General features: G+C 40.7%; 1 protein-coding gene across 3 annotated transcripts in view; it reads right to left on the bottom strand.

Annotated features, from left to right (window-relative positions):
• mib2 (MIB E3 ubiquitin protein ligase 2) overlaps positions 1-25,480 on the bottom strand; it is a 51,595-nt gene that overhangs the window by 8,788 nt on the left and 17,327 nt on the right. For 2 of the 3 annotated variants that reach the window (XM_083920116.1, XM_083920118.1), the window contains exons 2-13: positions 23,596-23,991; positions 22,862-23,033; positions 13,271-13,377; positions 11,813-12,007; positions 11,368-11,510; positions 10,869-10,976; positions 10,646-10,750; positions 9,247-9,409; positions 8,535-8,668; positions 6,801-6,949; positions 6,169-6,325; positions 4,401-4,555 (exon numbers count right to left, since the gene is read on the bottom strand). In XM_083920116.1, the coding sequence (XP_083776242.1) occupies positions 4,401-4,555; positions 6,169-6,325; positions 6,801-6,949; positions 8,535-8,668; positions 9,247-9,409; positions 10,646-10,750; positions 10,869-10,976; positions 11,368-11,510; positions 11,813-12,007; positions 13,271-13,377; positions 22,862-23,033; positions 23,596-23,818 (1,811 nt within the window). In that variant the 5' untranslated portion in view covers positions 23,819-23,991. The remainder of the gene's footprint in view (positions 1-4,400; positions 4,556-6,168; positions 6,326-6,800; positions 6,950-8,534; positions 8,669-9,246; positions 9,410-10,645; positions 10,751-10,868; positions 10,977-11,367; positions 11,511-11,812; positions 12,008-13,270; positions 13,378-22,861; positions 23,034-23,595; positions 23,992-25,480) is intronic. The other variant, XM_083920117.1, reaches the window with a different exon arrangement.

Raw genomic sequence — 25,480 nt, forward strand, 5'->3', positions numbered from 1 at the left:
CAGATAGACAGCAGTAAATAGGAAGAATAGAGGAAGCTATTGGGAACAAAAGGGATCAGGGGAAAGGGAGGAGGAAAAAAGGAAGCTATGAGGATTTGAGACCACAGGAAAGAGGGAGAGATCAGTAAACAGACTAACTCTCCTATCCTAGCTATCCATTTGTGTCGTCTGTCAAGCTGAAAACCCCAGAAGAATCCTGGCTGCTTGCCTCATTTCTTTTCTTTCCCAGGACTGTTTGTGAACTTGGCCTCTAGCCCTCTTTTTCCATTTCCTCACGATAAATAAATACGCTAATAAACAAAGCATTCTCATCTTTCTGCCACACAAAAAAAAAAACGGGCAAAGCTGCTCACAGGAACTCCAAACAGTGTTGCGTCAAACAAAAACTCTATGACAGTAAATCAATCACCAACTGACCAAAGAGGGGAAAGATCCAGGCAGAGAGGCAGATTATACTTTGGTAGCAGTTTTGTTTGAATTCACTCAACAAAGATGAATCTAATCTTAAATAGAAAATAAACTGTGATGTATTTAAACTCAGTCTCATGCTTGCACACATTCACACTGTATATTACAATCTGCATTTAAGCCAGAACCAACACACAGCAGCACCTGTGCTGTATAAAAGTGCTGCTGGTGATATATGAATGAACTGGTGAACCATCCCGAACACTGTAAATCCTGTGCCTCTACTTTTGGCGCAGTGGCTGATGTCAAGCTAAATGAATGCAGCCTAAACTCCCAGCACTGCACATATGACACTTGCCAGAACAGATCGGACTTTTATTAAATGACTGTCTACTGCGACCTCCGCTCACGTTCTTTTTCCTCTCTCACTTGCAGCTTTTTCCCCCTCTGCTCAGTCGACATTTGAACACTTAACTGCAGTCATGTGCAGGACTTTGAGATTAGATTTTCTGCAGGATCATTTTCAAGCTGTGTACGGTGAGATGTAAAGGGGATGGATGTTGAAGTGGTGAGGACGTGTGGATCACTGGCAGGTCAGAATTTAGCACTTCAAAGCTTTCCTTTGATGAGAAAAAGGATTGACTTATGGTCATTTTTCACTGGTTTAGTATTTGACAGACCGTAGAAGTGGATGGTGGAGAACCTGCAGGAAAATTTACCAGAGGACCAAGCTGAAAGTATCTACTAATGACAAAAACAGGACTCACACTCTTTGAAATATTATTTTCAACATTAGTATCCATCAATTTACAAAAAAATGCACTTTAAAATGTTCCAATTGAAACTTTGAATGAAGTGGCAGAAAATTTATTGTGATGCTGGTGTTTTTCATTCCTGCTTCCTTTCCTTAATGGCACCTCTTTAAAAAGAGCCAGGGACCATTTTCCATTACATGCTTTTGTTTTAATTTTGGAAGGAAAGTTCATACGAGGTCGTAAAAGCCCCAGAACAGAGAAGTAGGAAGCTGTTCATGGGCAGCCTGATGTGTTTCATGACCTGAACGCAGATCAGATGTTCACTTGAATAAATAAGAACTGAAGGTGGTTTTCAAATCATTTTACAGTAATGAATCTGCTGAAAATAGCCATGGAAATAATATGACAGGTCAGATCAACACAGGTCAGATGCAGTAATGTATGCAGTCATCAGCACAGTGCACAATGTAAACAGTTAGGGCTAAAAGATTATGGCCAAAATGACAATCATGATTATTTTGACTAATACCAACATCACTGTTGTTTGTAATGATTACTCATTGATTAAAGGGACAAATATCTTTATTTATCTTTCACATTTAAATAAACAGAGTGCTGACTTCACTTCCATATTGTGCTACATTCCTGCTAATGTTTCGATCTTTGCATCAAAATAAGACTTGGCTTTATTCACAGTGCATTGGAAACAAAATAGAAATAAAATTGGACCCAAAAGGGACTAGCTGTTAGCCCCCTGCTTTCACGAGGAGAGAATGTTGTGAGTGCGGTTTACGCTGTGTGTGATAAAAGACGTCACTGCCAGAGCGTTAGGCTGTCAGAGCTAGATCGTCAGTTTAACAAGTTGGACTTGAATGCCTCACCGTGATGCTCTCTGGGGCAGACGCTATTCAGACCACAGTCAAAGTCACACCGCTCCAGCCAATTGACACCTGCACTGTTGTTGTTGAGGATCCATCCAACAACAACCTTAACTGAACTGAGGTAAGATGACAGAGCTTGCCGCTCACAAGAGTTGAGACCAGGCTAACCGCTAATCCTCATTGGTAAGCAAACGTGCCTCTGCCTATTCTCTCTGGTGTTTGAAAGCAACCCTTACGTGTGTTTTCCTCGCTTTCAACCTCTTCAGCTCACTCTAGGTTAGGACAGATAAAAGCCATAGTTTTAACCCCCCAGACCAAACTAGTTCAACACATATTACACTTCTACTATGTACTGCAGCATTCAGAAATGTTTTTCACAGGCTGCCACGGCTGGGTGCGAGCACAGTGACGACAAAGCTTCCCAAAAGTGACGCCAAAACATCTGACTGGATCGCCCTGTGGTGGCCCACTTGACTTGATATGCAGTGGAACAAGCCTTTTAAACACCAATATCACAACATTCAATTAACTATTAACTATTAATATTAATCGATCTTTACAGTATTTTTTTAGTTAATAGCAGACAATGCTATTTCTCAAATATGGAGATTCCCTGCGTTTCTCTGTTGTATATCATATTAATATGATCTTTGGCTTTTGTACCAAAGAAAACATTTAAAGTGTCACCCTCACTTTCAGAAACTTGGATGAACATTTTTTACTATTTTCTGACATTTTATAGTCCAAGTGATTAATGGAGAAAATAGTCAGAAGATAAATCAATAATGAAAATAATTGTTAGTTAAATATTTCAATTTTTTATTAATCAATAACATTATTTTGAAATAAATTCAGAGTACTGTGAGAACTGTGATCATTTCTCTCCATATTTCTAGGCTGTTTTCCTTCTCCCTCCCAATAAGCACTGTGACACAGCAGTAACACAAGCCAAGCCATGAAGGCTTTCACAGCTGCTGAGATGATGAGTAGGTATTTCCTGGGGTAAAGGATCTAGTACACAGTTTGGTTGTTTTTTTTAAACTTTTTGTTCAGTCATGAATCCCTGGTTCTACACTGCTGAAAGATTACTACCCTACATGTAGTTTGACTTGTCCTCCAAAACTTTCCCAATGTGTAGGGAATGCGTGCCTGATATTGGCTGCCGGCCTGCTGACAGCAGCAGAAGCTGTGTGGGAGATCAGCTCTCGATCTGTGATGGAAAGTGTTGACCTTTGAGACCTCATTTGAACACACAAGAGAGATTCCCACACACACCCCCATAACCATCATTTCCGAAGCTCACATCAGCTACGTGCATTCAAACTACAGAGATGCTGAGAACAACTGAGCAGACATCAGACTCATCTTAGAGATGCACACTGCTAATAAGCATTACATTTATTTGGTGCACACATGCTTGATGGCACGCTGGATGTGAGAAGTGCACACCTAGAAAACATGGTTTCATATGTCCATACTGACCGGCTAACAAGCTCCCATTATAGTAATTTACTGTCCAGATGTGTGTGGTTTAAAACATATAATAAAACACTAGTGCTCATTAGTCCCTACTTTTATTATTGACTTTATTAACCATTATCTAATTGTGGTAAATCACATGGAATATTTTCCAAGCTCAGTCCCAAGTAGCTGTATCAATGTTTAAAGTCCCACTCCAGACACATTTTAAAATATATATAAACTTACATAAACTCACACTTACTTCTCCCCAAGTTGAAGCAGGCCGGAAGTGAAAGAGAAGTGCGCAACCCGCCCATCATGATGACTTTACAAATCTGAGAGAATCGGCCTAAAATCAGTGACTAGCAGAGAATGGTAAATGTAGTTAGCCTCTTTTATTATTTCCTGTTGCTCTTTAGCTTGTAACTGTCAGTGGCTGACAGCTATGATGGCACTGTGTTTTTCGGTCTGTCCGTTGTGAGCTGAAGGTTTCAGGTTTTTTTGCCAGTGTTGCGTCAGTCATACCCCCATCGAACATGGTTTCCCCTATTAGACAGTGATTTGTTTATGGATTAATGACATACATACTAAAGCTTAAATTGCAGAGAAATCTCCTACTTCAGGAAAGGAATGTGAAAACACCTAATTTTATAGGACAGACACTGAAGAAAAACACATTTTGGAGTGGAGGGGGGCTTTAAGATGGTAAAGTATCATAGGATGCAGTTTGACTCATCCTAGATGATGACAGAAATTTCCAACTATACTTAAGTACCTGGGTACGTTTGTGTTTCAACAGCTAATGTAATTTCAGAATACTGTATGTGTGCTTCCTGGGTCACAGCTAAGCTTTGAAACAAACTTGCAGAAAGTTTCGGATGCGATTTCGACTCACAGTTTGTTTCCTTTGAGGGCAGCGTGGTGCAGCAGGTTGAAGCCTCTGTGGTTCTGCTGTGTGAAGTCAATGTTGGGCACCAACACCAGGATCTCGATGATGTTGCGGAAATCTTTAGCGATGGCGTCATGGAGTGGTGTGTCCCCATACGAATCCTGATTGGGGGAAGAAGTGGCACAGTGAGTCAGGCTGTTGCACATATTGGAACTAAACAAGTACTACAGGTTTTTGAGGCGTGTTGAGACACGTCGACACAGCTAAATGTTAAATACCTTTCAAATTGGTTATAATGGCAAAAGTAAGCATCGCTGTGTTTTAGTAGAGGGAAGCAGGGAATGCAAATTTGTTTTCCAAACAGCATCATTGATCACTGAGTATCTTTATAACTCCGCTTTGGTCAACGGCATTCTACGGTCTGTTATTTCTGAATAACAGGCTTTGCTATGGACGTAGTTCTGATCATAGAAGAGAACCATTGTCATCATTATAATATTTTTTTCTTTTGTGAGTAGCCATGTAACAAGCGGGAAAATGTAGAGCAAGCAAGTCATTTTTGCGAACTGAACCCTTTCAGGATCATTCTAGTCCGGCATCAACCTGTCTGGGTTTAATTTGCAATAATATCGCCTGAAACTTTTGAACCTCTCCTTATCTCATGAACGAAATTCTGTGTCGAGATTGATTGTCGGCCATTTTGAATTATGCTAAATCTATTTTTTTCACTACTCCTACACATTTTGAGCAATCGTTAAATTGATACGGAACATCTCTGAACCAAGCACATTTGCAGTGATCCATACAGTTTTGCTATAGCTGTCACTCAAAGTTTGCTCAAATGCTGTGGGCGGGGCTTTTAATGTAATGTCATGAAAGAAATGTCATGAAACCTTTGTGCTATTGCAAGCACATTAGGGACATGAGTAGATACGATATCTAATTGGACATGACAAATTTGGTACAATTTGTCCAATCAGTAACAATGAAGCAGCCTCATCTATAAATGGATGGAATCTCTGCCGTCAATGTATGTATGCATGACTGTCCTTCACATATCTCAAGAAACGTTCATCCAATCGACTTCACACTTGGTCGGTATATTGCTGAGGACCAAAGGAGTTCAGCGTTGAGTGCGATCAGATAAGTGGTTCTCGAGAAAACTTTCGGCACTTCCAGGGGCCAAACAATCGGCCCACTATGAACTCACATGCCCTGAACGGGGCATTTTATGCTTATATTAGTAGTGTGATGGATGCATGTGGCACAAACAATTACAAACTGTGAGCTACAATACTCTATGTTTTCATCTTGGCAACCACACCACTCAAGCAGAAAGAAAATGCTGTTAGTGAATTGGATGCAGGCATGTTACACAGTCTGGAAGATGGCCCTACACTGCTTTAATGAGTATTAGGGCTGAAATGAAGCAGAGTCACAGTCAACACTTTCCAGGCTATCCAAGCTTAGTAGTAGCAAGTACATTCATTCATGACTTTCATAATCTAAGTATGGGCTAAACCATGAAGTGGATGGACTGTGCCATGCACCTCTTATCACACATGATAACAATGTGAGCAACTGGCTAATCATTTCAGGTCTACAAAGTCAATGTTACACCGTACCTACTACTAAAACTACACCAGCACAGTTTACACTCATATTTTAGAATCAACCAATATAATTTCATGTTGTTAAATAACATGAAAGAAGTGAAATACATGTTGTTAATCAAAGGCCAATCAGAGGTGTAAGGCATGCCAGTCCCTCTTACCTGGAGATTGACATCAGCCGAATGTTCGGTCAGCACTCGCACCACATCGGTGAAGCCCTTGTTGACAGCAATGTGAAGTGCTGTGCACATGGCGTTGTTCAGGAGGTTGACATTTGCCCCTTTGCTCAACAGAAGCCTTGTGATCTCTGCCTGATTACTAAACCCAAAGACACCATAAACAGAAAAAGACACAGATTAGTCCTTGAGGTCATCCGTTGAGTGATTCAACATGTCCGAGCAGTGGTTTCATTTAAGTTAATTCAAACCAGTACATACAATTTGAAATGCTAATTCCCCACTGGAAGCTACACAAAGTTGCATGTTAAGTTACACAAATATCACCCTTTTCAAACCTTGTCATTGTCTTTGCATGGTGAGATTTTGTGAAATGCTGACTTCCTGAGCATGTGTTAATGTGATGAGATACAGCTGACTGATTAGGCAACACTTTAATGCTGTCACTTCTGTTAATGGATTATCACATAAGGATGAAAGAGACAGAAGAGCTCTACTGTACACCTGTCAATCTGCAGGTCTTTCTAAAGCCACAAGGAGAAAGCTGCATCTTGTGTGTGTTACCTTTGCATCTTTGTACACACAAATGTATGCAGGCAAACTGTGTGTGTCCTTACCCGAAGGCAGTGTAGTGCAATGCTGTGTCTCCATCTTCATCCTTGACCTCGATGGAGCTGTTGGCCTGCAGCAGGGCCTTCACTACTTCCATGTGGCCTTGATGAGCAGCAACCTGCAGTGCAGTCTTGCCCTGGTTCTTTATATCCACCTGCCAGGAACACAAACGTGGTTGAAGATTCATCACAGGTGAAGAGGGCCCCGACAACGACAGAGCTGGGCATCGACTGGCTAGAAATAATCTGAGCATGAACAACAACCACGTCTGTCATACACTTCAAACATAATCCTAATACGTAGTGGAGTCATCACAGAGTAGAGACGTGGTCAGGAAAAAGAACAAAACAAGTGCTTATAATTGACTCTGAGTTTAGTGTGCAACAAGTTTTCTTTTCTCACTAATTCTAAATAACAAATACGACTCAGACAATTGTATACATTATAATATGAGTCATGTTTAAAGACAATTATAATATGTGTTGTATTACAATATAAACCCACAGTAGGTCATAATAATAATAATGTGTAAATTATGGTTGGTATACGTACATACATTTACATTCAATAATCTGCTGTTTATTTTAGCAATTGATCGTTTGGTCTATAAAATGTCAGAAAATGTCCATCCTAATTTCTCCAGTCCAAGGTTGTGTCTTTAAATGTATTGTCAAAAAATCAAACAGAGAAAAGCAGGAAATATCCACATTTGAGGTGCCCTTTTTTTTTTAAAATCAAAAATGAATTTTATAATGAATCAATTATCAAAACAGATTTTATATATATATATTTTAATATATATATATTTTTTTTTGTTGATCGGCTTATCGATTAGTTGACTAATCATCGCAGCTCTGAATATTAAATACTTTATACAAAATTAGATATATAGAAAAAGAATCATACATGTTCATACATATTTAGCATGAAGTTCAAACTGCAGTTGCACATTGTGCTTGAACCAGACTCATATGGGGCAACTGATTGATTGACAATTGATTAAAATTGACTAGAAAAACAGTTCAGAACGAATTTGATCATCTCTTAGTTGGGTCACATACACATACAAACAACTACAACGGTCTATTTTCTCTCTATTCTCTGATGGGTCAATGTTACCGGTCCTATGATAAAGCTATTTTAACGCCTGATAAAGTTACGCCTGGCTACAGTACATTGATCAAGATCCATGTCATTTCTCATATTTCTCTCTATTCATTAATAATAATAATAATAATAATAATAATGTTAATAATAATGAGAAGAAGAATAATCAATTGTTTTTCATAGCGCTTTTCTAAGTGCTCAAAGACGCTTCAAAAAGAATACACACAGACACAGACACTCACACAGAAGCCGAGTAAACAACACAACAATAGCAACAATAGCCAACACATTAAGAGAAAGAAAAACTGTCTGTATACATACAGTATATACATACAGTGTGGAGTCACTGGCATTACATACACAGTACTATATTCACTACAAGGATGAGTGGAATGACAAATGCTGTGCTGTAGCATAATAGCCCAGAGCCAATAGTTTGAATGATATTAGAGAGGTGTGTGAAAATATGGATAGTCCAGAGTCGTTTCATCATACGGACGGGCCCCTTGCCTCATCTGATTAACCAAGTGACTCTGGCCTTAAATTCCCCACCCCCAGTCTTGGTGTCCTGGTGGAAAGAGCTCTTGGAACAGGCAGTGAACTGTAGCAAAGCGATGGAGTGCTGCATTTACCTTGTCAGGATACTTCTGCACCAATTCCCGCACTTTGTTGGCACTGCCGTGTGCTGCCTCAATGACTAGCCGGCTGGGATTGTCCTGCTCCGTGGACTGAGACAACAGCTTCTCCAATACCGAGATGACAGTACCTGGACAGAGACAGAGACAAAAGGATTAGTTTAGCTTAATAAGTCTGATGTGAACAGTATGATTGGTATGATAAGAAATGAGTCCCAAAGCTTTCCAGAGGGCTAAAATAGCAGAGGCATGGGTTAGCTGAGCTCAATGCTAAACCACAGGAATGAGTCAAAATGCCCTCCATGCAGTGAATTCCGACCAAACAAACATTCACAAACACACACATCAGTGTCAAGCTCCCATCTGCTGAGGTGAACACATGCACAGAACAGATTTGGTCATGATTATGAGACTGCTGGGATCTCCTGACATGATGACAAATGTCTGCTGTGCTGCCAAAGCCCCTCGCTGTCAGCATGCAGGATCATGACATTCTATGGAGAAGAACATTTCAAGAAATTACACCCCAAGCACAAATTGCTGAAAAAAAAGGCAGACGGGAATGGTCGTTACTGTTGCAGCCTGTATGTGAAAGCATGGCAGAGGCAGAGCTGCAATGAGGGCAGGATGGATGGTTGAATGCATGCAGAAGGTAAAGCCTGCGCTGCAGAGTTAAAGATGAGCCCACTCGTCTCGACAGAGGCCTTACTTCCAGATTCGTTGGGGTTCTCAGCTGTCATGAGGTTGGCGTCCACCTCCACAGTCTGGCCCGAGAGGCACGCTGGGTTGAACGTCCATGTCTGGCCTCCAAACGCCACCCGTAGGTCACCATCCGCGTATACTTTCAACACCTTCCCGGCCTGGCCAAGCACCTTGGAGAAAACAGTAAGTAAGGTTGATGTGGCATTGGTCGGTAAAAGCAAGGGAGAAGGTTCAAAGGGACAAATATTGAAATATAGAATAAAAAATTAATCCACCAGGAACTATTTATCTTTTTTAGAGAAGTGCCTCTTTAGTTTACGTAAATATCCAGGCCACATTATAGGAAGCACCTGGAAACTTGATTACTTCCTGATGTACTATACACTTATTTTTCAGGAAGTAGGTCACTTTTAATTCTGAGGGATGCCAAACAAAGTCTTTACTTTAGCAAACAACACTGTTAACATCATGCACACAAACAGGGAGTAAGCTGGAGATACCAGAACACAGAGGTGAGACGAAGTCATTGTTTTGCAAGTCTCAAGCCTTAGGCTACATCCACACGCTTGTTATATCCATTAGCACAGTTTCAGAAATAATCTCTGTCCATATCAACACACCCAAAGAAGCATACCACAGACCATTCACATAGTGTGCCAGTGTAAACACAGAGTAGGACTGATAACAGAGATGGGCACGACAATAGTCGCAAATTGGTAAATAATAGCTTCTTCTACATTTCTAATTAAACACCAGTTGTCAGGGCTGTCTTTTGGGTTTTTTTTCTGGAAAAAGGTCATGTGATATGTGTGCAACAGAGAAGGACACATCGGGACCCAATCAGAAAGCATGTGTGGGTGTCTGCATCCCTGTTTTAAAAGGCTTCTGTTTCCACACGTCCAGATTAAAAATAACTAATAATAACTAAATTGTCACAGCGTTTCCAAATGAAGGGGTTCTAAAACGGCGTAGTAGTGGCTTTAGTGTAGACGCCAGGGGTAAACATAGCAATAGATATTAGCTTTAAAATGGAAAGACATTAGTGTGGATGTAGCCTGAGTTATGAAATCCCAATACAAGTAGCACATCCAGACATGAGGCCAGAGTCAAGACTTAAAGTCCTAAACACATTATCATGCCCCTTCAAAAAATGTAATGTCCCTTATAGTAACAGATGGTGTAGTAAATTAATATAGTTAAAATTAATACCTGGGTGGCCATCCCAAGTCAAAACACTTTCTTTTAAGTTATCATGATGTTAGTCTGAAGGTTCATAACACAAGTCATGAGACCCTCGTCCACACCTCTGACACAGCATGGCATTAATACAGCCTTGATAAATAGGGCCGAAACACCATGAAGAGTTAGTACTATCAGGCATCTATTATCAGGCTAAATGAGCATACAGGAGCCATGCTGTCTGTCCACTCTCCATGGCCAGCCTGCAGTCTCTTCACACTCTCGATGTCCTCCAATACTCTTACTAGTTCGCCAACTCCGAAAGTGTTCACCTAGTGGAGAGAAAGATGGAAATATTATTAACAAACAGATCATCCTCCACTCCTGTTAAAGTGAAGTTCTGAATCATGTAAGATCCTACAGAAAGAAATCTCGTGGGTAACTCCGTACCTTGGTGAGGGCCCCAGGATGGAAAGTCCAGCGGATGTTGTTGCTGTACTGGACTCTGACATCCCCTCGGTCAGTGATTCTATGAACACTCCCGATCCGGCAAATGTACTGCAAACACAAATAGGCTGTGTCACCCTGGGTCTCCCTCTGAAGGGCTGTGACCTTAATGTTCCCTTTAGCAGCTGTGATTTGAGAGTTGGATGCTCTGTTTCCTTTCACTCTGTTGCACGTCAACGTCCATCTGAGCCATTTATATAAATATTCTGTTTGCCAGGCTCAAGAGGCACATGTGTTTTGCCTGTGAGGCCATGTTTGTCTAAAACATAAAGAGCACATACTATGCACAAAGTACAAAGAGTTCATTGCAAAAACAAGGGAAGTTCACTTTGTACTTCTACGCTATAGGGGAACTCAGCAGGGAGTTATGTAAAGCTTTCTATTGTTAATATGTTTGGCACTGTGTGATTTGTCTGTCTGGCAGATGGGAAGACTTTAATACCTCAGCCATTTTGGGGTTCCAGCCTCCGTGTCCCTCCTGCATCTGTCGCAGGATGTCCACCTCCAAAAGACATTTGACCTTGTCACCCTGCTGGAAGGAGTGGCCGTCAGCACTCTCCTGGCGCTGCAGCTCTGCATGCTCTCCTGCATGGACAGGTGTTATGTTGGAGACTTACAAGGATTTCCAAAAGCCAATACTAACCACAGTGGATTTGTAGTCAGCATGTCTGCTTTCTGCAGGCATACATATTTACACTGTTTTAAGGTTTTTGATTAACCAATTCCTACATCAAACAGAATGTATTTATAGGTTGATGATGAAGCGGAGGGCTGACCTAGTTGTAGTAACATGACAGACCAGATTTTTCATGAAGTCCAATATCTCTCATATACACTGCTTTTCTCTGCGAAATAAATGACTTAGAGTATACTGTACTTTGTCTTACCGAGCTTTGGTAGGTGGTCTTTGTAGTAGAAGCCTCCTTGGCTGTCAGACACGTATTTGAGGTCTACCTTTCCCTTGTGGCCCATTCGGTAGACATTGGTGGTGCCATTAGACCAGGTGACACTGGCCACGCTGCGACCAGACTCTGTGTCCCAGCCGCGAATGTCCACTACCTTCCCAACCTTACCCTCCCCGCCTACACACACATGATCGATCCACACACACAAACACACACACACAAATATGCAAGAAACAATAATGCATCAGTGTGTGGGACAAGAGGAAGCTAAAGACAAGTTTGCTCATTAAAGAAAGGAAAGGTTGTTAGATAAAGAGGTTGGAGTTTGGTGTGTTTTGAGTACACATGTAATCATCCATGATAAAATTTGACAAATGCGATGACAGGTGAGAGGTATGTGAGGAGCAGTTTCCCTGTAGCGACATAAGCTGACAAGTTTCATTCACTTTCATTTTCTAGAGCCGGCTCAGTCCTTAATGATTTCTCCATGAATCAATACAGTTCCCCTCCTTGATTCAAACACAAAAACAAATCACCATTAAACAATAAAACATTTCACATGAGGATTTCAGATCTATACATGATGTAAGGACATTCTTGTTAAGCCATTAAAGGCATCGAGCGACCTCAGTGCCTTATCACACCAGCTAAACCAGTGACCCGTAAGACTACATGGTGGGCTGGGGGTTTCTGAGCATGCTCAGAGCTTACCGCATACACCATTTAAGCCTGATGAGTGACTTAACCAAACCGCAGGGCGTTGATTTCAAAGACACCAAAAGGACATTTTGACTCATTCGCTCCAGCCCAGAAAAGGCAGCATTGCTATCCTCAGAGATAAACCCCGGACCAGGAAACATTAAGACATGTAAGCATTCCCTCTCTCCCTAATGGGAACATTTGAGGGATTTAATTGAACCCACTAATGTGGAAGATTGCCTTACAATTATTATTTAAACTATTCCAAACATCATCATGCTGTCTGTGTCTGAAAGAGAACAAAACACCAACAGTGTAGACCCATAGGTTGTCACATAATGTAAAGCTGCAGACATCCACAATCTACATTCTCTACTTTCTTGCAACACAGACTATCTTTTAAGCGAATGGACTTCTCAGTTTATGCCACCAGACAGGGCTGGAAAAAGAAAAACAAAGAAGATAAACGTTATGGAATGAGGACTCCATAAAGACACTTGCAGACAGGCACATCTGTGGAGCAGACTCAGCTGAGTCACTGGCAATATAAATGCACGCAGACACATACAAACAAGACATTTCTGGGGTTAATGAGAAGTGAGGTTAGAATGTTAATATGGGTCATGGATGGTGAAACACTTTGATGAGGTACAGCTTCATGCTCGAGAAGGTAGGGGTGCTGCTGAGTTGGCAACACCAGGTTAGTGGTTAAGAACAGTCCCCGCCACACAAACCACTCACCGTCTTGGTTGCCCCAGTCCCAGTCAGGTCCACGAACCACTTTAACCCCTTGGAAGATTCCTTTGAGGATGATCCGCGGGAGGTTCTGCCTCGGTGCCAAGCTCACTCTGTGATAGGAGCACGGAGACATAGCTGAACAAACTGCTCTACGGACCATTGAAGAAATCCTTAATACAAAACTTGGTCCAAGTATGCACGTTCAACCCAGACAAAACATGTAAAGCCAAGGCAGATACGAGCTCCAAAAGACAGAAATGATGCTGCATTGCAATATTTCAGAGAAAATATTTACTTCATTATATACTGATCATGATTAGGGATTCCAAGTATTAGGTGTAAACATTTGTCAGCCATGTATCAGGCTGATAATCAATTACTCATTATAAGCTTACGAAATACAAATCATCAAAGAAAAAAATGACCATGGGCAATGGCTACATTTGCTGCAAAACCACAATACATTCATTGTATGAATCATAAATTCAAATTTAGCAAAATGCTGTTGTCATGAAAAATTCCAATAACAGATGAAGAAAATCCCAATCAATTAAACATAATTTTTACCACTTTTCCAAACAATGTGATACCCACATTCAAAAGTATCAATGCTATAATAAAAAAAGAGCAGATCTAAAATCAGATTTCCAAGCCAAGGCTGCACAAACGAAACAACGGGCAAGAAAATCAATTTTCTGAACCAGCACCGTGTGCAGGTATTTAATCTATTTTTCTATAAAAGGGAATAAATTATCCTATTTTTGTGTAGGCCATGGAATTTTCCTTCTTTTGGTCATGGTATTGAAAGAGGTATCAAGTATTGTTTTACTTAATACTAGTATTGTATCAAAGTTTAAAATCCTGCTATCATGGCAACCTTAACACATACAAATGTGTGTTTGTAACCAGACGACTTCTCATTGGTTTAATGAACAATTTCTATTCTGTGGTAGTTCTTCCAAGTGGCCAAGCGATAAGCAGGATATACCTGACTTACAAGCTCTTTTTTCTGACAGGATTTCATGAATGTGAACGGCCAAACTCAAAAAACAAATAGAGGAAACCCGTGCATAGCTGCCGACATCAGTCAACATTTTATCTAACAAACTAAACAACAGCCTCAACTGCAACTACAGATTCAGACACTCAGGTAAGACAGTCATATCCTCGAAATCTGACATACCTTATGGTAAAGATTTGATCAGATCTTGGTGCAAAGGAGCTGCCTATTCCCATCCTTTCTTGATGAGCTTTTTGGATAGACTCAAAGTCATATAAAATCCAGAAGTGGTTAAAAGAAAAGAAGCGTGGCTAGAGCTGTCGTCATCAGGGAGCCTCATAGAGGCTTTGCTGCTCCTACATCTTTATCTCATGCTGGGGTTTTGCCTAAAGTTAACCTTGGCTAACTTCACGACCAGATTTTCCAAGTTCCTGGGAAACAGCCGCACATTTGGCTCATAGAGCAGATTGACAGTAAGTCTCAGCATGGGACCGGGCTTGGACAGGTCTGTATCTGTAAACAAAGCCTTGAGCCTAATCCCGGGATAGCCAAGCTATCAGAAAGCAGGCCACCTTAGGGCACAGTGCATGTACATGCCTGTATATGTGAATGTGTGTGTATCTAAATACAGCATACAGACCTTTGCTGTCAGAGCACAAAGACACTTTCTTCTTCTAAAAGCCTTCTTAAAACGTTCTTTTATAGAAAAGTAGATATTTAATATGTTGCTCTGTCTTTTCATCCCTCCTTGGCCATTTTATTTTATTTTTTTATTTTAACCTCTGGTGTTTTATGTTTTCATGATCCTCTATCTCTGTCTGTTTTTCTGAAAAGCACTTTGTAAGCTTATTAAGAAGCATGCTATATAGATAACATTTATGATTATTATTTTTTATAAATGAAAGTATGAGAAAAAATGCTGTACATACAGTTAATAAGGTCTGTACAAGCATGTTTTCTTGCATTACACCAATGCATTCAAATTGATTGTGTTGCTGTACTAGGATATAAATGCTACAACTGTGATAAGGACAACTAAAACAATGTTGGTTACAGTACCAGACTTCCTGAACTTGCAGTATTGAGGGTCAAGAAGAGAATGCAGCAGGGTGTGTCCTGATTCAGCTCAAATGTTACAAGAATTATTAGTAACTAGTAAAGAGGATGTAAACTAACAGATGTCCCTTGAAACATGACCTTAGAGTTTGACGTGTTTCTCTTCTCTGAAAAAGACAACAGCGCTTTCAAGGGATCAAGATTTCTAATCCTGCTTGGCAAAATGTCACCACTGCTCCCAGACAGGATCAGGAAAAGAGACCTACACCTACAGGAAACACAGAAGGCTGTGTCAGCAGTCGGCCAAGGGTAAGTTTGGAATAAAGGCAGTGGAATACACAGAATAACCATTTGTTTGGCAAAATCAAAAAGGTTGGCACCTTTACTTCAACTGCGACACACTGCAAGGGCACACTGATACACATACATCAAGACGTTGGTTTCTGAATGCATGAACAACTCTGCTTTGGTCCACACTTCACCTTTATCTTGCACGGCAGCTGGACTCTCGCCAAATTACAGGATTACTCAAGAATCACTAGATCACAAGATCTATTGTACGTCATATGGTTTGTTGATCTGAATAGTCGTTGGCCGTCTTCAATAGACGTTTATAGGCAGTGGTTTTATCCAATCACCAATGCTAAGGGTTTGCCTTTTTCCAAACAGTTTTCAATGACGATTGGTCAGTCAATCATCAATTGACCAATTGTCAACCATCAATAAGACGGTTCTGTGTAACAGACCTTCTAAGGTGTCGGGTTAACTTTCCCTAACAAAGCACCAAAACCCAAAACAAAATTAAAGGAGACAGCAGTGAGTGGAAATGAGGAAAAAGTGTGAAAATCTGAAAAATCTATGTATGTACAGTAGATTTTCAGACCAGCAATTCCAGTTAGCTCACTAGAAACAAATTCAGTTAGGCATTTCTGTCTAGAAGACAGAGAACGCACCGGAAACCTCTGCTCAGATAGGTTGGGTTGGATGTGCCTTAACGTGACTACTATCTACAGTGTGGCGTGATGTGCAACGGAAGGATTAGGCATTGAGTTGACAGGATACGTTCCCTGGAAGTGCGTGTGTGTGTTGTTTGTGTGTTGAAGAGCCGATTAACCAGCCGCATACCAACCATCTCCTCGTAAACATATGGTGCACGCATATGCTGCCCTAAGCACTGTCAGCAAGCACATACGTGTCATTGTAGTGTTATCTATAATGTTCTCATACACGCAGACAACAGAGTCAAACAATGTAACACTGGTACACAGCTTTATGCTTTATGAGCAGCACCAGTTATTTGCTGCTAAACTGATACCTGTTATCTAATGCATGTCTTCTAGGAAGTTGAAAATATGGTAACTGCACAGCTGAGAATGCAGGCATACTAATCCAGTTAAATCTGTTTAAATAACAATGGGCGACTTATGTACAGTACATCCGGCTCAGGTCTCACACCATGTTTGTGTCGCTGCAGATCGGGTGTCTGTGAGCTGCAGGAGAAACTTTATAGTGTTGACAACTTCTCACTGTCCCCTCAGGACACCAACAGTTTCTGCCTACAGCATGTCTATTAACTCCAAATAGATCTACCCTCTTAAATCGACACTAAAGCATCACACATGTTTGGTCCACATGAAAGGAGTCCCTCTTAACTATACTAAGCCCAAACCCCAGTCTCCTCACATAAATCACTGTTGGCACAACAAGAAGCTCCACTCATTATGAAACCAAGCTAAATTTGCCTTTCCAGGCAAATATCAAGTGTGTCCCATGACTGCCAGATTATAAATTAGTCTTTTGAAATGCTGTCAGTGAAATTTGGGTCAGTGTGGACTGGAAATAAAGAAGCACTGTGTGTGTTCAGCATCACATACTGTAGAGTGTGATTCATCCGACAAGAAAAGAAGTGACTTTCATGTGATGTTCCCCCACATGTACACTCCGTCCCACTGCAGGGTGAAGATCACAACTCCGTTTTCACTAAGATTGCGCAAAGATGACGATGATATAAGGATAGAGAGAAGACAAAGACTGGATGTAATGAATGGAAAATTACATTTAATTATGATGAGCAGTGAATTACGTTGATATGTTTCGATTTATTGGTCTTTGCAGTGCTGCACAATCTGCAGATATTCACACGTTTCTTCATCACTACCAGACTAAAAGCTTAACACTGACTACGTGTTGACAGCCATTAAAAATGCAAGAATGGATTTACTATGAAATGTTAAAATGAATATTTGATGTGAGGTCTGGGAAACAGCAAGCAACGTTTCTTCTGATTTTATGCCTTTGAGTTTGAAAATGTTGTGATAGCTAAGGAGGCCATAAAGAATAATCACTAATGTATTCTTTAATATTTGAATTTAGGTCTCAATTTCATTCAAAGTCTGAAGTTTAAAAAAAACTTTGACCACGTAGATTTCATTTCAATCCAATTTAACACCAGTTAATAAGTAAGGAGTATAAATGCAAATAGGACACTGATTGGAGAAGTTAAAGCAATGATTGAAATACTGAGTGGAGCAGAACAAGCAACGATTAATAAAATACAGGTAATCATAAAGGAGTCTGTCTGAAGGACACTGCTGTCAACGAGTGGTCAATGATGAACACCATTTCAACGTCCTAAGCACTGTCTAAAATATCATGTACACATTAAAATAAACAATATATAACATATTAACATTTACATAAACAATATAAAATTATAAATACAACTGAATTGCATTCCACAACCTTCTTTAGAGAAGTAAACATATATATAATATATGCCATAATACTTAATACATGAGATCAAAATAATTACGATCGAATATGTCAATGCCACAACTGACTGAAATATGTTGAATATATGTTTAGCAATTTTCAGTTGTCAGTTACTCAAAGCACCACTGTGAAGCAGAATGCAGCACAGTGATCATTTTAAGTTGATTATCTTGTTTTCATAAGATGCCAAAAACATAACTGAAAAGAGAATTTTATTCATCACCCGCCCTGCTGGCTGACTGAACTCAGATTACTCACGGTCTTTTCTGCCACTTATGAACATCATCCATATACTATTCATGTTTCTGAGTCCATAAAAAGAATCTCCCCGAGTGGTTCTGCTTGAAAATCTCTAAACTTTTCAGAAAAGTGTTGGTGTCGTCACTGTCGCTGTTATTCAGGAAACTATCACAACAAAGACAGAAAAGCCTATTTATGGGAGCAGATCGGCCGGACCCTGAATGTTACTGATGAGTGTTGTGGTTTTATAACTGTATGCCTTGTAAGCTTATTGTTAGCTGTGTAGGCGACACTTTTTTAACATAGCATTATCCATAATGTTGAAGTTATTGTCATAGAAGCAAAACCTATGAGCAGCGTTTTTGAAGCATTGGGATAAAGCGCTCTCCATCGCCCTGCCAGCGCCCTGCCAGCGCCCTGCCAGCGCCAAGCCAGCGCCCTGCCAGCGCCAAGCCAGCAACTTTCTGCCACAGAACAATGTAGAAACAAGCCCTAAGTGTACGCTGTATTTTGAATATTTTCACTGCTTTACCTTGCTGTCAGACAGCCATGTTTATTTTTAAGCAGTGGGAACTGCAGGCTCTCATTAATGCCACCAGATTCCATTGACAAATAATTTAAAGTGTTTAAAAAAAATAAAAAATAAAAAAGTTATTTTACCTCACAGAATATTGGAGTTGCTGGTCTTTTGCTGCATCCTTCGGTTAGTTAGTTAGTTAGTTAGTTAGTTAGTTAGTTTAGTTCGTTCCAAACCCTTTAAAAACACCAAAGTCACACAATAACAACCCAAAAAAGTAGAAACTTATTTCAAGTTTTCAAGTTTATCTTTGCCTCACTCAGCTGTTACATACTACATTAGTTTGGGATTACTGTGCAAACAGCCTTTAAATAACTCAGATTAAGGATTTGTCCGTAAAGGCACGTTACTATAAATACACACAGCATCTTTTCCAACTGACGTCAGCACTGATCAAACACATGGGATCATCATCCTTCCAGGTATTGAAACCTTAATTCAACATACTGTAAATCAACTGTGTACTATACTGTAAATTACCAGAAACCATTTCACTAATTAACACGTCTCCAAAACATTCTTCCCCAATTAAAATAAACCTGGCTTGTCAATGAGAATGTGTGTGTATATATGCAATGATGGAAGGCAGAGACCCAACTGGAGGGTCACATAAAGGTGTTTGTTCCACCAAAACTACTCTGAAATGAAGGACACTGCTGAGCCACATATTTGGGCCTCAGTGATAAATCAATACTTCTGAGGAGAAACTGAGGTGGGAAATGAAATGAGATTCCATTTACTGTCAGAATGTTTAATGAACGCTGCAGGCCAGGTTTCACTAAAAGCCCATATCTGCAGCTCCATTTCCACCCCAACCATCAGAGTCATAATGCTCCTTAATCAAAAGGTGCACCAAACATCAAACCAAAATTACTTTATTAAAGATGTTTCTCATATCCAGCAAGAAAGGGATCACAGAAAATAAGAGTAGCATTGCTGTTTTAACCCAATCACGAATGTTTACAATAACCTCCAGATAGAAAACCCCTGTGTTCCGTACATTCAATTAAATGGCGCTGAGTAAACAGGGGCAAGGAACAACTGGATATACCCTACCTTTGTGTCGTCACTGCTATTCAGGAAACTATCACATCACAGACCATTTGTGGGAGGCGACTGGCAGGACACTGAATGTTGATGGTGAGTGTTGTTGTTTTATAACTGTATGCCTTGTAAGCTTGTTGTTAGCTCTGTAGTCGACTCTTTGTTAACATAGCATTAACCATAATGTTGAAGAAGCAAAACCCGGGCAGCGTTTCGAAGCACTGGGATAAAGCACACCGGAGCCCTGCCTGCGCCGTTCTGCCAAAGAAAAAGGCCCTAAGTATATGCTATATTCGGAATATTTTCACTGCTTTACCTTGGTGTTAGACAGCCCTGTTTATGCAGGGGGAACTGCAGGCTCTCATCAAAGCCACCAGATTCCATTGACAAATTTTTTTGTATTTAGTTATTTAAAAAACAAAAGTTTAAAATCTCAGCTTGAGCCAACATTTCTCACCACTATCCTTGGGCCGGGTGTTAATTTTCTTTATTACCCTACTTATAATTAGGTGGGGAGAAGTATGTGATAATCAGAAATGTTATATATTAAAAGTAAGTTTGTAACAAAGTAAGTTAGGGTAAATTAGGGCTCAGGCTCATAATTACAGATAATGGGTCCGACCAGGCCAGGCTTGGACAGAACGTGCGCTGGCTCAGATAGGGTCAAGCTAGATTTTTTTGGCTCTACTGCATCACTCAGCAGTAAGATGTCGCTGTTCGTAACACTAGACTTGATTTATCAAAGACTCTGGCAAAACAAGAGAGTACATGAGATATGCAGAGAGGAAACATCAGATAGGTGAAACCACCATGTGTTAATACGAAAGTTACAGTTATGGTTGAAAATGAGAACAGAAAACAAGTAAATGAACCGCCAGTTATCTACCTGGAAGTGATTGTTGTTAACATGTCATCACAGTGATTTGGTCTATAAATGAAACCATTTCAATGACATGTAAAAATTGTGAATTTGTCGTGTTTTTGATAGACTTATTAGTAGGAGTAAAAGTCAGTAATCGCCAAATCCCACACATAGGGGCTTTAATGGATCATCCTGACTGGATCAAATTGTGATTTGCAAATGTGGTTTTTTTTTTTGTAGGAAAAATAATAACCGCCACCACTCTTAAACCCAATATCTAACTAGAAGAAAGCCAAGCTAAAGAGTAAAAAGTCTTGATTATTTGCACCAGAATAAATGGAACTGTGTCGGACCTGGACCGGGCTAAACTATAGAAGAAATCTGGGTCATACATATCACCTCGTTAAAACGAGAACAGGCCATCCAGCTGACATTCACACAGTGCCTGAAGCAGTTTGGAGCTCTACTGTGCACTGATGCAGAACAGTGGTTTGTGAAGGGACAACTTACTCCAGTTAATCTGGATACATAGGACACTTGGAATCAGCTCACTAAACATTTATCCACAGCAAGGCCCAGTGTTATTTGCCAAATCTGACTTAAAGCTGCAGTAGGCAGTTTATTTTTTGTGTCATTGGGCAAAAACTCCACAACAACCTTTCTTCATATTGTAATTCAAGTCATCTGAGAGAAAAATAAACTTCTGTTCTTCCTCTTGGCTCCATTTTCAGGCTTTAGAACATCTAGCCCGTGATGGGAGATATTGGACAATCATAGGTCATTTCAGAGAGAGGGCGTTCCTATTGGCTGTTCTCCAAATGCAGATGTGCATGCATGTCCCTTCAGACGGTGAAAGCCTGATTCAAGGGAGGAAAATCCTTCAGAAAATGTTGCTACTCCAGCATTAGCAACAACAGTACACTGTAAAGTAACGAGGGATTGGCATTAAAAGTCATTTCTATATTTGAGTACTCGCACATCATAATTATAGAGCAGTCTCAAAAACAAAAAAACTACCTAACTAACTTACAGTAAGTTCGGTCTGGAATGAGATATTGATGACGTCTTGACTCAAGCGGAAACATTGTTCATGGACAAGTTCATGTATTAGTTTCATTCATGTTACGGATGCAGTTACGGATGCATTAACAACTTGTATTCATCCGGCACTAAACCTAGTGACGGGAGACTGATGAATTAATATAATTTATTAAATAATTAATACAACTTAATGCTTCATCCTCACACACAGTCAGTGAAGGAAAGCATATTGCGATCACCCAATGAGCTCATGTTTTGAAACCAGTGTAAAGCATGAGAGAATTAGCAAGCTAGCTAGTTAGCCAGCCATCCATATGTTACAGACATCGCCTCTCTTCTGGGCGAGATCTCCCAGTGGCAGGGAAATGTGGCGTAAGCTAGCTATCTAGCCAACTAACATTGCTAATTTACCATTAGATGAAACAATAACCCATCTACTGAAGCTAATGTTTTGTAGCAAAAGTCAACTGTAGGGTAGCCCAATGCTGTCATCCGTGGTCAAAACATTCATTCTTAAAATAACTAAGAGCATGTTGAACGTTGTTGTAATGTTATAACGTTACCGTTCACAAACACGTGTCCGATATCAGCAAATGGTTTCAGAGATGGAGAGAAAATGTTGCTAATAGTTTAGCCTTCTGCTTACCGTAGCCAAAGGGTGCAAGAGGAGGGCTGGATTTATTTACTTTTGTCCATTTTCCAACAAAACTGCCTACCATAACTAATATTGTTTTGCAAATAAAAAATGATAATACTTGGATAGGTAACTGTGCAGAGATCCTGGCCATAACCAGGCAATATATTAGACCTGACAGCCTGTGTAGACAGACACCAGACTAATGAAAGTTAATTGTAGGAAACACTAATAAGGTCGTACCTCCTTTGAGTCAAACTGGATTTGAACAGAGCAAGCCATTCAAACAGATGTAATAGATGACACCATAATTAGAATATAAATGAGGATCAATTATGCTTCTGGGGAAGTGGGGGTGCAGTACTCACGGCTGGGAGTGTGCAGTCTCGTAGCGCTCAAAAGCGTGGCTCAGGTCGTGCTTGTTGTTCATGTAACACTGGGTGCACAGGTCATAGTCGAAGCACACCTTGCACTTCCATCGCATTCCCATGATGCCGTGCTTCTTGCAGCTGTCACAGATGATGTTGGAGTGACGCACGCCTTAAAGGGGAAGGAGTAGTGGTTGAAGAAAGGTGAGCTGGGTTATAAATTCAATGTGCCTGAGGTTTCTATAGATGCACAAATGTCTCTCATACGCAAATCACTGAAGCAGTCAAGGCATATGTCATGTCCTTACCGATGTTACTTATCACAGTGGCTCATTTCATGAGATGTGAAAGAACTGAGGCACAAACACCATTACAAAAATACCCCCACCCCCTTAGCTCCTTATCTCTTCTCTCGCTCCATTAATTGAAGGGCAGACTTCTGAGGCAGAAAAATGGAGCAAAATGCTAATGAGTGCCGATTACTGTATGCGTCATTCAAGTCCAGAATAGAGCTGGATGGCTGACTGTAGAGTCAGACCGATACATCAGTCGGCTGATATTATTGGCTGATATTGGCCTTTCACAGACATATCGGTATCCAACGGTATGGTTATGCATGAAAATCACTTTGGTATACAGAAACTCAGGCATCACATTGCCACTAGTACACTTCAAACTAGACTCAGCTCTAGTTGACCGGGTGTTTTAGAATAACCTTAGTCACGAGTGCTTACCGACTTGAGCATTATCATAAAGCAGCAGGTCAAAGGAGCCCTGGTAGCCAGTGCGGTAGTTGGTTCGCGTGCCACTGTCCCACTGCACCACCACTGTTTTGTCTGGCGTGGTAGTGCTGCCCTGCCGCCCGATCTCCACCACAGTGCCTACATGGCCCTCGCCGTCATCCTGGTTTCCCCATTTCCAGTCCAGGCCACGCACCACGCGCATGCCAACCTCCATGCTGCCTCTGCTGGGGCCTGGCTTGGGGGCTGAGCGCAACGGCCGGGGCCTGGCCGCGCTGTCACTTCCGCTGCTGCGCCTCCGGGGCTTCTGAGGGATGGAGCCGATTCGTGCCGTCGATACTGCGGGCAGGGACGGCACCAGGGGTGTTTCCGGGAACAGATCAGGCGTGACTAGAGGTAAGAGAAGATGAAAGTTCAATGAAACCTGGGGAGCAACTTTACAGGAGGATACTGCAAGTACAAATGAAGTGGAGGAATTGTAACAGTTATAATGCATTAAATAATGGCATCTTCTTTTAGTTAATACATGTAGGTGCAACCGGCGCCCAAAGATGATTGTTCATTTTCTGGATTAACTCAAACTGTCAGTTTGATTACAGTAGGCCCACAGCCTGTTGGAACAAAGACCTCAAAATGCCTTCACCCCCACAACAGGTCACACCCAGGTGTGAATCCTCCAAGGCACCCAAACTGTTCATTGGCTGAATTGACCCCCAGTTGATGACATCATCCAGGCCTATATAAAGTGAAGCACACAATCTCTAACTCTCTTTCTACTGAATCTTTTCTACTGGATCTTTCGACCGGATCCTCCTGCTCTTCTCCAACTCTACGCGTCCCTGCGGATCCAGGAGACCAGCTGCCCGCTGTCCCCTCGGCCCTGGACCTGGCCTACGGCGTGGGATCACCACGAAGGTTAACCAACCGGTTATCCTCAACTGAGCACAGCACAGAGCGATCCGAATCCTCTTTTGCCTAAGAGCCATAAATAAGACAAGAACCTCTTCACCACGGAGCTTCCTTTCTTCACCCAGCCACTGGCATCAAGCAACGCAAAACATCTCCCATCTCATGGACTGGTAATTAATCACCAACTGGGCATTACTACATGTTATAGGACTTTATGAACGGCTTGATCCCATTGTAACTTTGTCATAAGAACTGAGAGATCAGGCTTCCGGCCTTTGTGTAACAAAGAGAATGTTCACACCTTCTTCGAGCCCCCACCTCTTCTCTTTGTCTCTCTCTCTCTCACACACACACACACACACACACGCACACACACACACATACACACAAACATACGTTTGCTGTTAGCTTTAGTTAGTTTATTGTGTTTTGTTTGTTGCATTTATTAATTTGTTAATAAATGTTTGTGTTTACCATATGTCTGATTATTTAATATTACACAAAGATGAATGAGCCAGCTTCTACTAAGAAAAGAACTTCTTAAATCCTTCAACTAGTTAAACTATTATATTTATTGGTGTTTAACCCTTAATTAGTAGTTTAATATATTTTATGAGACTTTAATATTAGTTATCACTCCGTCTATGACGGTGGTGCCCCGAGGAACTCTGGTTTAACTAGAGTCATTTTTATTATTATCTTTGATAATTATTGGTGATAACTAATATTTACTTGATTAACGGTAAGTTTATTGAGAATACTCAATCTCATAATCTGAACGTGAGTCAAGGCACAATATTTGATTGGTTCTCCGTGTGACGTTTTTAATAAATTGAAGTTATTAATTTTTAGTAATTTTTCTTTATTAATTTTCCTTATCAAATATTTCATTTGATAGTCACTATTGATCCAATTAAACCCAAAGTACCTACATTGGTGCCCCGTGTGAGGCTTAGTTATGTTGGCTTGG

Source organism: Echiichthys vipera, assembly GCF_963691815.1.
Source record: "Echiichthys vipera genome assembly, chromosome: 9".
In the NCBI taxonomy this organism is placed as follows: Eukaryota; Metazoa; Chordata; class Actinopteri; order Perciformes; family Trachinidae; genus Echiichthys; species Echiichthys vipera.